Source organism: Crassostrea angulata, chromosome 5 (assembly GCF_025612915.1).
Source record: "Crassostrea angulata isolate pt1a10 chromosome 5, ASM2561291v2, whole genome shotgun sequence".
Taxonomy (NCBI): Eukaryota; Metazoa; Mollusca; class Bivalvia; order Ostreida; family Ostreidae; genus Magallana; species Magallana angulata.
This window is the reverse complement of record NC_069115.1, coordinates 61051132-61063887: the sequence shown is the minus strand read 5'-3', so window position 1 is coordinate 61063887 and position 12756 is coordinate 61051132. Positions and strand designations below refer to the sequence as shown.

At 37.2% G+C, this 12756-nt stretch overlaps 1 protein-coding gene across 12 annotated transcripts in view; it reads left to right on the top strand.

The window, feature by feature from the left end:
• Positions 1-12756, top strand: part of LOC128183066 (CUGBP Elav-like family member 2) — a 37812-nt gene that overhangs the window by 13136 nt on the left and 11920 nt on the right. For 10 of the 12 annotated variants that reach the window (XM_052851903.1, XM_052851908.1, XM_052851905.1 and 7 more), the window contains 7 exons: positions 2174-2256; positions 6583-6631; positions 8301-8429; positions 8801-8880; positions 9256-9393; positions 11018-11075; positions 11802-11888. In XM_052851903.1, the coding sequence (XP_052707863.1) occupies positions 2174-2256; positions 6583-6631; positions 8301-8429; positions 8801-8880; positions 9256-9393; positions 11018-11075; positions 11802-11888 (624 nt within the window). The remainder of the gene's footprint in view (positions 1-2173; positions 2257-6582; positions 6632-8300; positions 8430-8800; positions 8881-9255; positions 9394-11017; positions 11076-11801; positions 11889-12756) is intronic. The other 2 variants (XM_052851901.1, XM_052851910.1) reach the window with 1 other exon arrangement.

The window sequence follows — 12756 nt, the reverse complement described above, 5'->3', positions numbered from 1 at the left end:
CATAGCTCAGACACACATTACAGTAGTGATGGGTGCCATTGTTGCCCCCAACTTAGATTCTTGGTCATACATGCACATAATGCTGTAGCCCATAGCACAAACTCAGGTCAGTCCATTAAAGCGGCGAAGGGATTTTTGTACCTGATAGCCTAGTCACCTGTATGATGTGTAAGTATGAGTATAAACTATCATAGAGCTACTAATAAGACAGTGCCACCACACTGTTAAACCATCCAGGGATACCCGTTCCTATACTCGCTCTGTTGTCCCTGTACAGAATAATTCACCTTGTCAACGGTGCGAGACTGTAGGCGTTTATACTGCAGTTATAGGATATAAACTGTTTGACTGTCATTGAGATGTCGGCTTCAATCGTTGATAGATCACAGCCGGGCCGTGATGCCACATTAAGTCAGTGATACCCGTCTCCCCCCCCCCCCCCGCAAGCTTTGGAGATTAAAGCTCTATCTCTGTGTGAAGAATTAATCCCCGGGCAAAATCGCTGATGCTGGGTGTTAGTTTGACGCCTCGTCATGGCAACCGGTCTCTTCATTAGGTAACCAAGGAAGTGTCAATTCAATTGTTCTCCCCGACAACCAGAAACAGAAATTCCTCAGGTTCACAAAAGAACTGTTAAGTGGGCATTTAAACAATGCGATCCATAATTGTCCCAAGTCATTCATATTCCAGAGATTAGGCCATTGTTTTTGGCTGATCTGTATTTAACACTATATCAGGGAGCTTGGCTTACAAGTAACTTTGAAGTGTGAGGTAAAATATTTATTACGACATGGTCGACTGAAATCTGATTGACAGGTAGTAGTGTAGCAGATCAGTACCTGACGGTATCAACTGGATCAGTCAATCTAAATAATTACCTGAAAGAATAAATATCCAAGCACAAAGGTTTATAATAGCCCTCGCTCCCACCAACACCTTGATATCTCTGTTCAGGAACTATCACATACCCCACACAGCAGACCTGTTTAGACCCATTATTTACCATATTATTCCATAGTTAACAAATTAAAACAAAGCTTCTGATCTGATTGAAATGATATAATGGATATTCTCTTTGTTTCCCACAACTCTGTTGGAGATGTTATCCTGTGAAATTTCTTTCTAGTGTGAAGATTTTAAACCTGATATTTTGGATATTGTAGACCAGAATCTGCCATCATTCAGTAGAATATGACTTTACCATAATAAGCCAGCCAGTGTGTGTGTGGAGGGGGGGGGGGTCCATTATGATTGCACACCACTAGTAGTTACAGAGGGACACATATAGAGTATAGAGGCTAAATTCATATGTCATACATGAATGGACAGAATGCCATACATTAATGAATTGTCTATATGGTCAGTTCAAAAGGATTCAATAAACTTGAAGTTGTATTTACAGTCAATTAAAGGGGATGAGTTTAATACCATATTTCGTAGGTTTTACCAACAATAATTTGATGGGAACCAGTTTGATATTATTTTGTGATATTGTGTGAGTTACAAAATATAGTACTAGTTCAATGCCTCAAAAAAATTATTCAATAGAAACCAGTTTAATATTAAGTTAATATATACCCTACAGTTTCATGTGTACACCAGCTCAATAGCTCCAATATGATAATTTGTATCATATAAATGTATGCCATATTGTGTCATAAACCAGTTCGATACGCCCAATATGATAATTTGAAGGGAATCGGTGCAATGCACAGTATATATCATATCATACATCTTTTATTTATTAGTTTAAAAGGTCAAGCATTGTTTTTAAGGGAACCATGTAGTGTAATATTATAAGTTTTCCAATTATTAAAAAGAATATACATATATAGAAATACAATAACTTATAAGATACAATGTGGCAAACAAATGCGATGTCTAGTTGGCACTTTGACTTGGGTCTTAATCTCTATATACACAGGTCTCTCCATATTGCCTTAGTTACCAAAGAAATATCAATTTTAGATTTATGAGGATTCCCTGACACCCTGTTTCACAGAGAAATGAAAGATATAAAAACGCATATCAAAATTCCTCTTTGCAATTTCTTGGTCCTGTCTAACTTTAAGTTTTCCCTGTTGAGTGACTGATACGAACTGTTAATTAATCAACGGACTGTTAATTAATCAACGGACTGTTAATTAATCATTGCTTCTTTGTCTATTTACAGGATGCTGTTTTGTCACATTCTACACAAGGAAAGCCGCCTTAGACGCTCAGAATGCACTGCACAATATCAAAACAATGAGTGGGGTGAGTGCCAGTCAACGCTTGTTAAACAATGTGTCTGAGGTCAAGTTCTGATGATGATGGGAAGGTTAGAGGTTAAAGTCTGTAAGGGTCAAGGTCGTATATCCAAGTGAATGTATATCAACTGAACCACTTAAGGGTTTCTGAATTCTTGTTTGATTTTAAGTGAATAAGTAGACGAGGGTCAGAGTAATTGAAGTAAGGAATCAGTTCTGTCCAGTAATGATGGCTGCTTAGTGCTATCATTGTCTGAGGTAGACAGGTACGCGTGTATCATGAGGAGGCTGAGTTATCAAGGCCATAAAGAGGAGATAAGTAGCATGATAGCGTAAATTAAACAGGCAGGACTATGACTTATTGATGGACTGTCAGATATCTTGTGTTCTCTTTAAACACGGACATATTGAATGGTATAGAGACAACCATTGGTCGTATTGATGGAGAAATGAATTACCCAGGAGTTGATGACTGGAGAAATTGATGGAAAGTGCCTGTCACTGCCGTGTTAATTGAAAATCCTCACCCCCAAGAAAAACTGTCATTTCATCATAACAAAATGTTTCCATGCCTGTCACTGAATACGCAATTCATTTGGAAAAAATTAACACCGCAATAACGCCGCACTTTCTTAGGAAACAAGAGAGAAAAACTGTCAAAGATTTTTGTCTTTTAATATTGCAGCGTCTTCAAACTTTGTCAAATTCTCACAAGACTAATGGCACTTTGATGTCTCTAGAATGGCTGATGGTTACAGAGGGATTCAAATTAAAGTAGTATAACCTCTCTCTCATGAACTGTGCTGTAAAGTACGGCTATTGATGTAGGGAAATCTGGCACACTGTCAGTGATGGTGATTGGACATCAGCTGTTACATTATTACATCACTGGCCATCAGCTGTTACATTATTACATCACCGGCCATCAGCTGTTACATAATGATTACATCACTGGCCGTATGTCACATCCCCGGTCCTGGGTTCTGACTTCAGACATTACTAGGATGTACAAAGTCTCAGTCGTTATTGGTCTCTACGTAGTGGTGTTTTGCCATTCTCTGTTGCTTCAAAGTATGTGAAAGAGGAAGAAAGCATCATTTATAGTTTTCTCATAAATAAAGAGGATATGGGATAAGTTAAAGTAATAAATTAGATCCTCTTATAATGTGGGGGTCGTATCATTGAATCACTATTGGTTTCACAATGGACAGATCACTGTATCAGAATGGACTGGTTTCCTTGGTAACACAGGCAACGGTCCTGTAATCTTTAAGTACATACTTTTGTCATAGGCCGTGATTTGATCTTTATTCAGGGTTTGTACTTCAAATGATTGAAAAACAAAAATCAATACCTTACTGTGGCTAATCTGTTATACAATCAACTTTGTCACACTTTTCTTGTTTTAGATGCTTTTCTAAGGGCCAAAGAGACAAGCTGATGGGTCTTATGCTACAGCTAGTGGACTGTCCTAAAACTGGTCCATGATATGAATTAGCTATCCTTTAGTATCTTTAGTATTGTAATGTCAGTACTTTCCCGTCTCTGGTTTTTTGTAGTATGGGAGTATTAACTTATCCTCTAGTACTAGAACCTCTGCAGTACTTTCCCCAGTCTCTGTATTTTGTTAGTCAGTACTTCTACTATTTTACTGTTGATAATAATTTCACCAGTCTCTGTTAATATTTTAGACATTTTGTCCCCCATTGCTGGTACCAGGTCGTGACTAATCAGGACTGTTGGTGTGTAGGTGGAACAAAACAGATAACGCTACAATTTTCTGGTCACCTGTATAGTTAGTCCTCGACAATAGGTCAATCTCAAGGTTACTATATAGAGTCATTAAACTAAACCATTGCCTTGAATCAAATGTCTTTTTATGTAAACCCATCCCTCACCTGAAAATGTTCTAGAATGTTAACTAGATAGTTCAAAAATTAGAATCTAACTCAGCTATGCTAATCTGGTGATGATGGAGTAACATGCATTATAGTTATATATTAGCAAACCTTCCCCGCCCCCATTGTATGGAGGACTGATGACAGGGGTGGTGGAATAAGTATGTTAAGTACTGGATACAAGGAAATATTTGCCCCTGTTTTATTTTGGTCCCTTTTGCCCTTGTTGTCAATGGTCGAATCTAGGACTGGATGAATTCAAATGTCTCAAATGATCTCTCTTCTAACACAGTGGTGTTTGGGAAAATTCAAACAGGGCAAAACAATTTGCAAGTTTACAAGGGAGAAAAAAATACATTGGGCAAAAATAACCCTTTATAGAGTATGTGTCTCTGAGTTTCCCAAAGTTTCTTGAAAGAGAATGTTATGTATGCTGAAGACACTGCAGTGGAGCTGCCTAGCATTGCTGCAGTGTTTGTCATCAGTATCTGCCGTTTTTGTCATTAGTACCTTGGTGTGTTGTCGTAGATCTACTTACATACCAGAGTACTCTGCACTGACAACTCTGTACAAATTCCGACCAAAGACGACATGATGGGTATAAACTGAGCCTTGCTTTGACATGATGGGGATTCCGCTGTCAGTGGGCATCCTACTAGTACCAGATGATGGGTCGGAGGGAATTCCTATCCACATTCACCACAGCTTCTCATACTAAATCAAGGACATCATCAGAATCCACTTCTTCCATTCCTTGAGTATGATGGGGGGGGTCAATGCAGTAAAATCATCTGATTTATTTATGTCTATCGTCGGTCACCACAACAAAGGCGCCGGTGTGATTATGTGTTCTTGTGACTGCCGATTTAGGGATTTAGGGTCGCACTAGACTTGTTTTTATGTGTAATGATATGAACTGTAGGAATTCCACATTATAGTTGTATTTATGTGTTACAAAATCTAGGAATTCCTCAATCTATCAAATGGCAGCTGCCCTTTACAGTTTTAGCATTGGCGTTTTGTTCCACATTCGTATACTTAATCAATAGTCAAAATAACACTTCAGCTCCTAGGCTTTACCTGTCACTGACGTTATGATATCATAAGTAATTTGTAGAATAAATCTGATTATTAGTGCAAGGTTTCTATGGTTTAATAACTTGTGTACAATGGTCTACTTGAGGTATGAATTTGGGTATTAGTGCAAGGTTTCTATGATTTCATGTATATCATTTTACCTGAGGCTTCAGGAACTCGGGTATACCTGTCTTCTACCTGTGATAATTGGGATATGCCCGTCTCCCTGGATGTTGATTTCTACTGGTGTATATCACATTCAGACCCCTTCCTAAGATTGACAGCTCATTGCTGCATCATGAAATTTTCAGTACCTGTCTATATCGTGTTTTAATTAGATCTGAGCCGGGTCCTGATTGTGGGGAATCCCCCAAGGTTCCTGACCAGTAATGGTAGATAATCCCCCTTATGTTGTCAGTCTGTAATAACTGACAATGAGGGGAGATCAATAATGCAGAGGATAGACTGCTGCCTTGCCTGACCACCCCTCATAGATCAAGCAGCCGCCACCCCTCACAAATCAGCCCCTGTTTTATTGATGATAATTATCACCTCGTTATGTTGTTCTCAGGTAACTGGCCTTGGATTCAGACAGGTGTCGTAGTCTGTACCTACTTCTCCTGATCCGGAGAATTAGCTGAAATTCCAACAATACCACTGGGAAAAATACACATCAGTTCAATTGTTTCTCTCTACATATTTTTGGGAATGTCTTTCAACTTTTTATAGATCATGACTATGAAAGTCCTCTGCTTCTCTTTGAATTCTCTGAGTTCATATTACAAGGACAGAGCATCCAACCCTTACGATTTTGGTGTAAGACTTACGAAATTAGCGACTAAAATACACCTTACAATTTCTATTTTTATTCTTCTGATTTCGTTTTTTTTTTCAATCATAGTTTTGAAATCCGGAATTTTCCTATCTTTTTGTGTACAGTTTTACTGTTATAATACATATAGTCCTAATCTCAACAATGCTTGCTTGTAACTCGTTTCGCCTTTATAAGGCCAATTTTTGCATTTGCAATAACTAAACATTTCAAACAGGGAGAAAAAGAAGTAAAGCAACATATAAAAAAAACCCACCTTACTGTTTTTAATTTTCAAATGTTGGCAGCTCAGCAAGGAATTTCCAATCACAGGGTTTCCCGTGTCACCAGGTTTACACTTCTCCTGAATTTTCTCTGACCTCTAGTCCTTTGTCCTTAGAATTTCTGATTATTTACTGTTTAATATAGTTAATGAAGTATGAAAATAACCTTAATCATATAACCCTAATTGTATTCAGATATTACTGGTATGATTACTAAAAATATACTGTATTTTTATGGGTTATTTTTTTCTTTTCTGCAATAGATGCATCACCCTATACAGATGAAACCAGCCGACAGTGAGAAAAGGAACGGTAAGTGTACACTAAGTGACCACAACCTAGTCATAAATGGGGGGTGGGTGGGGGGTTATAATATCTACCAAAAACACTGCATCCCAGACCTTGTTATAAATAACAGGGAGGGTACTGTAGATTCCTTAATTTATCCGAGTACGTATAATTCAGCGATTCAAACATTTTGCATTAAATTGCGAGAATATAAAATCACAAATGCCGAATTTGTATCATAGTGTCATATAGTTTATATCCATCTGAAAAATAAAAGCAAGATTTTAGAATCCATGAGATGTGCTACTCGGGATTTTATGCAGATATTAATTCCATGTGTTTAAGGAATCTACAGTATAAATCTAACAAAAACTCTGCATCCATTGAATTTTAAATTGTCTTTAGTTGCAGCTTGATGAATAATTATTTTTCTGAGTTCTGTTATCGCAAATGCCGAATTTGTATCATAGTAAAAAAAAAATTTCATTTAGTTTATATCCGTATGAAAAATAAAAGCAAGATTTTAGAATCCACGAGATGTATTACTGGCGATTTTACGCGGATACTAATTCCTTGCTTTAATTAGGAATCAACAGTATAATTAATTAATATCTACAAAACTCTGCATCCATTGAATTTCAAATTGTCTTTAGTTGCAGCTAAAAGAACATTTATTTTTCTGAGTTCTGTTAGTGTTTCCACACTGTATTATGAGGTGTTATTTAAAAACAGATGTCTGTGTTCTGTAATAAATATCTGAGAGTATTTTAATAGCGAATTCCAGGTGTCTTTTATTGTAATTATTTACGTTCATTACTTTATTAAACTGTGACTTTGCAGATGTACAAAATTTTAGAGAGCAGGTTTTAAATGGAAAAATAATGGTACCGGTATATACAATGTTGGAATGAAGTATTATCAGAAGATTTAAACTGTAATGATATACAAATCTGAGTTGTTTTCTATTGATGAGGTATCTGAGGCACTTTATAGTGATCAAAATAAGCGAATTCCTAGTATTTGTGTATGGGAGTTTGGATTTCTGTACTCTGTGAACTTAAACTCCCAGACGTGGTTTTATTTCCTCACCTGTCTTGTACAAACATCTAAAAACAAGCATAACTGTAAGATACAGCATGAGAGGAAAACCTCACGCAATCAGCTGATTAAATCAAAAAGTCAGAGCCTATAAGACTGAAGGCTGGAAAAGCTCCCCTGGAATTTATTCTCTTGTGAATGAGACATTAGTCCCAAAAGTTTTGTATAAAAATTTCTCAATGAAGAACACCCCATTTATCTGTTGCTAACATGTCCATCTTTGTCATAGCTCTAGTTGAAGATATCTGGGCTACTCATAAATATACAATATTTGTGCAGGTAATGTTGCACAAGAAAGTAATATATCAAAGCGAAAATTCTGTCTGAGGTTTATTCAGGTAAAACTCAACACCCAGAAATTAAAGCTGGAATGTGGATTACAAATTCATTAACTACATGCATGATTCAGACCCTAGACTATATATATCATAAAATCTGATAGAGGAAATTCTAGTTAATGTGTGAGAATGGCAGACTTTGCATGATTGAACATCATCCGATCTTCGAGGCCACAGATCTGTGCTGTAACACTTGACCTCTGGGGTTATACCAGTCATTTTTACTAATCAAGTTTTCTCTCAAATTTTATTTATAGAGGAGAGAAAGTTGTTTGTTGGAATGATTTCCAAGAAGTGTTCAGAGAGTGATGTCAAAATGATGTTTGCCCCATTTGGTTCCATAGAAGACTGTACGATATTAAGGGACCAGAACGGCCAGAGTAGAGGTAGGAAAATGTCGGAATCCAGAGCGTGAAGTAACTTAATCAACATCGTCAGCAACAAGTGTCATGTGATGTTGAGTCCATGTCTCTATCCATACTTGTTTGCCATGGAGTAAAATGGTTATTAAGAAATATGATAAATCTCTCTCTAGGTTATTGTGTAATAAATCTCAATTTGTATGTGAAGAGCTGACATTACAGTTCCCCTTTTTGATTTGGAGGTCAACTAAAACTTAGTGTATCATTTAACTAGTGTCGCTTCAGCCTTGTACCACAAGGTCTGTAATAGTTAAGCTGATACGTCAGACACAGGGGATGTATGGACTCCAAGCAAGTAATCTTACCAAACTTAATATTTCATTTAAATGTTGCAGGTTGTGCGTTTGTGACGTACGCCAACAGACAGTCGGCATTGAATGCCATAAAGAACATGCATCACTCACAGACCATGGAGGTAAGAACAATAAGGTGCAATGGGGGCATCACAAAGGGGGCAACCCCATCATAGGCCCCACAAAGGGGGTAACCATGCATGTACCATGTGATTAGCAACGAACTTAATGTTAAGATTTATAAAGCATATGTTGAGGAAAATCAAGATGCTTGCTTTCTTTAACATTTTAAATATTTTTTGAATTAATTTTTCTTTATACTGAATGTTTTTAAATGACATAAAGATTGTATGCTTGGAGATACTAAGAATTGAGCGATTGTTGTAACTTCACATCACAAATCATCAATCAACAATAAGCTTAGATCGTTTGAATGCTTCATGTTGTACCTTGCTGATGACACATTCAGGGATCAAGGTTTTAATCTTGTTTTACAGGGCTGCTCTTCACCTGTAGTTGTAAAATTTGCAGACACACAAAAAGAAAAGGAAGCAAAAAAATTACAACAGATCAATCAAAATCTGTGGAACATATCAGCTGGGGGCGTGACAGGCTTCTCACCCCAGTACATCACTGTGAGTATCTGACAGTTTGAGAGGGGGGGGGGGGGGGGGGGGTGTATCGAACACTTTGTCATCCTACCCCTAAATACCACTCTACCACTTAAATATCAGCCATCCACCACTCCCATCTCTTTCTTCTCTTTCTGTTATCTCCCCTGTGTGTGTGTGTGTGTGTCTGTCTCCCTCTCTCTCTCTCTCTCTCTCTCTCTCAACATGATGTAGATATATTTTATACATGCATTTAGAATAACTACAGATCTCCAATGAAGATGTACTCAACTCTCTCTTGGTTACAATAGTCTGATTGTTCATTATGTATATGGTAGGCTGTAAGAATCGATTTTCAATTATCTTAGATTTAAAGATTACACAAGACTTTAACACATAATATAAAGCTTTCTGGAGATCTTAACAAAGTCGCAGCCCTCCAATCTGTTTGATATGAACTATGTAGGAGTATAGGAGTAGGAGGATCGCGAATTATCTGGCATTGTTTGTAATTTGTTGGCAAATCACAGATCTCTGGAAGGGGAGGGAAGTAGGGCAGACACAATGACTGGGGGTAAATCAAGCGTGACTCGCTGTAGAAGTCGTTCAGGCGTAGAGAAGTAGCACTCACTGTGAAGGCTGCCTTTATCAGATTAACGGGGTTTTTAACAACTGTTTTGTCTGACATCCTCATCTTGTACCATTCCTTACTGTGTAAGATATCTGACAATCAGAAGCAACCATTTACTCACTGATACATAGAGCGTCACCCTGTTAGGGAGAAACAACAAAACCACAACAACAAAGCCACAAGGTGTGTCATATGTCGAATGGATTGGATTTTATTAACTGTAAAAAAAAAATTCCTTGAATACAAAAAGAGTTAGAGGTATTTTAATGCTGCAGTCACTCAGCTTTCTTGTAATATCGGTCATGTTCTATTGTTCTTTGTCATTCTGTAAGATTGTCCCACAAACCCTTTATCAAAGATTATACCAGAGCCATGTGACTTTCACACCTGATCCACTGTCTGGGAACACTAAGCTCGGCAGCCAGAATCGGCCGCGTTCTACAATTCTGCTCCGGCTTCCCCCTGTAATCACATGTAAAGTGCGGACCTGCAGAGAGGCAATAAAAAGGGACATGTGTCTGAATATTTCAGACCTTGGGGGGAGACGTTTTCAAAGGCTTCCTGGGGTTAAATGCCTCAATGTGTGTCAGACCACTTCTGTGCTCAAAATTAAGATGATTTCTATCTCTGATATTAACTTTTCTTTTAAAAAATCTCTTGTTTTTTTTCCCTCTGTCTTTCATTTTATGTTCTAAACTAATGTTGCATACAACATTTTTTTAAGAGGGCTGGATGGCTGGGCCGTTTTTGGACTATATCAGTCTCCCTAACCAGAAGAGCTCTGTAAAAAGATAAAACAATTAATTTAAATTTCAAAGCTAAAATATGTGCATTTGTTCTTTACTTATTTATAGTTTATAGCTAAGTAAACCATATCTAGAGGTTTAAGGAAGATTTGATGGTTACTTTGTTGACCAATGAGCCTTCTAAAAATGTGATATTTAATTCATCAAATTAACATTTTCAACCAATAGATGACACTCTTAGATATGATCTTTTCTTTATTCCTTGTTCTAGTTGTTACAACAGGCAGCATTGGCTGGGAACCTGGGACTTCTCAACACAGGAAACATTGGTAAGCCACTCTACCCCCAGCTTGTCACATTTATGACCCTAAAACTTGTACGAAACATGGCCATGATTTCACAATGGTGTAGATTAGAAAAAAACATAGTATAACACTTTTTGTGTGTAAAACCAAGTGAAAAAAAATCAGGTCATAAAGGAGAATGAGTTAAGGTCCTGATGAATTTTTAACTCAATAAACAGCTACATAATTGTGTACATTTATTTTTGTAAGGGTCAGAGACATGAAAATATTTAGCTCAGTCAAACAGTTAGAGAACGGTGCACCGATTCCTCAGATAATAACACTGTTAGATCATGGTCACGTTTCTGGTTTCCACGGGAACCTGAACGGGACTGCTTCCTCTAAGTTTGGTGTGTTAAACCTGTCTGTCAGTGAGAGTAGGAAAACGGAAGCCTTCGTACTGTAGAACAGTAGAGGATTAGCATGGGAGCACTAGTCGGCATGACAGAATGAACTCTATTAATTGTATGATACAACGCATGAAGCATTCTTGTGTAAATGCTGCCCCTGCTTGTCACAGGAAAAAAACTCAAAATTTAACATTATTAATTCCTTTAGAAAGTGTGATATATTTTACAGAATTTGTATTTGCTTTTAATTTTTTCTGATGTAACTGCCAGGTAAATGATAATTCTTTTTTTATGGATGTATAATTTTTACTGACTTTACGAGTTTAAACTCGAGCGTAACGTGTGTGTGCGGTGATTTCAGCCTCCTCGACCGGCAGCACTAATCCCCTAGCCGTTCAGCAGTTACTGTTGGCGGCAGTCAGTGCCGCGGCGGCAGGAAATAATTCAGGTATACCACGAACGCCGCTATTGTGCTAGTAGTCTGCCAATATAGCTGTAGTAACCTCCGGTGTCCAAATCTGGGCCAGATCCAAGTCTTTTTCAAAGAGAAGCATTCCAAAAAGAAACATAATAAAGAATTGTAAGAGAGAATTTATTCTGACCTATTTTTTTTAATGAACATGATATAATTATATATAGAGAATTATTTAAATATGAAGTTTCAGACCGATAGATTTGGACACCTTTCTGATTTCAGTGGCGCTGTTTTTTTATTTTTATGGTGGAGAGGGTTGTACAAAGTTTGACTTGGTGGGGAATGTTTTACAAAGTTTGACTTGGTGGGGAATGTTTTACAAACTTTGACAATAATGTAGAGATCTGTTAAACACTGATTTCCTCTCTGCTTGTTGGTGTTATTCTCCTTAACTGAGTACAGCAATGGTTGTGAGCAATGATTGTTTAAGAGGAGTACTAAGTACAAAAGGTTCTTAACAGAGTGCAGTGATCAGTGGTACATACAGGGACCTCATGGCCTGCTGGATGCTGTAAGTGCATTGACCAAATAAACCTGTCTTATGCTTATAGGTGGTATTTATGAAATGTAATGCAGATGGTTGAGAGTGTTAGAGGGAAAGATTTTATGAAGATAAAAAGTTTAGAATATGGGATGGTATTATAGAAAAAATTTCAAAAATTAGGTTTCTTTACTTACTGAGAGAGGGCTACAGTTTAGCACAAAATGTTTGTATTTTAAGCCTAATTACAGACCCCATTCCATTTGGGGAAAGTTTGACTTTCTAATATTGTGCAATTATTTTGAAAATTAAACAGAAACATGAATTAATATTTCAATATATATTATACCTATCAGCTTG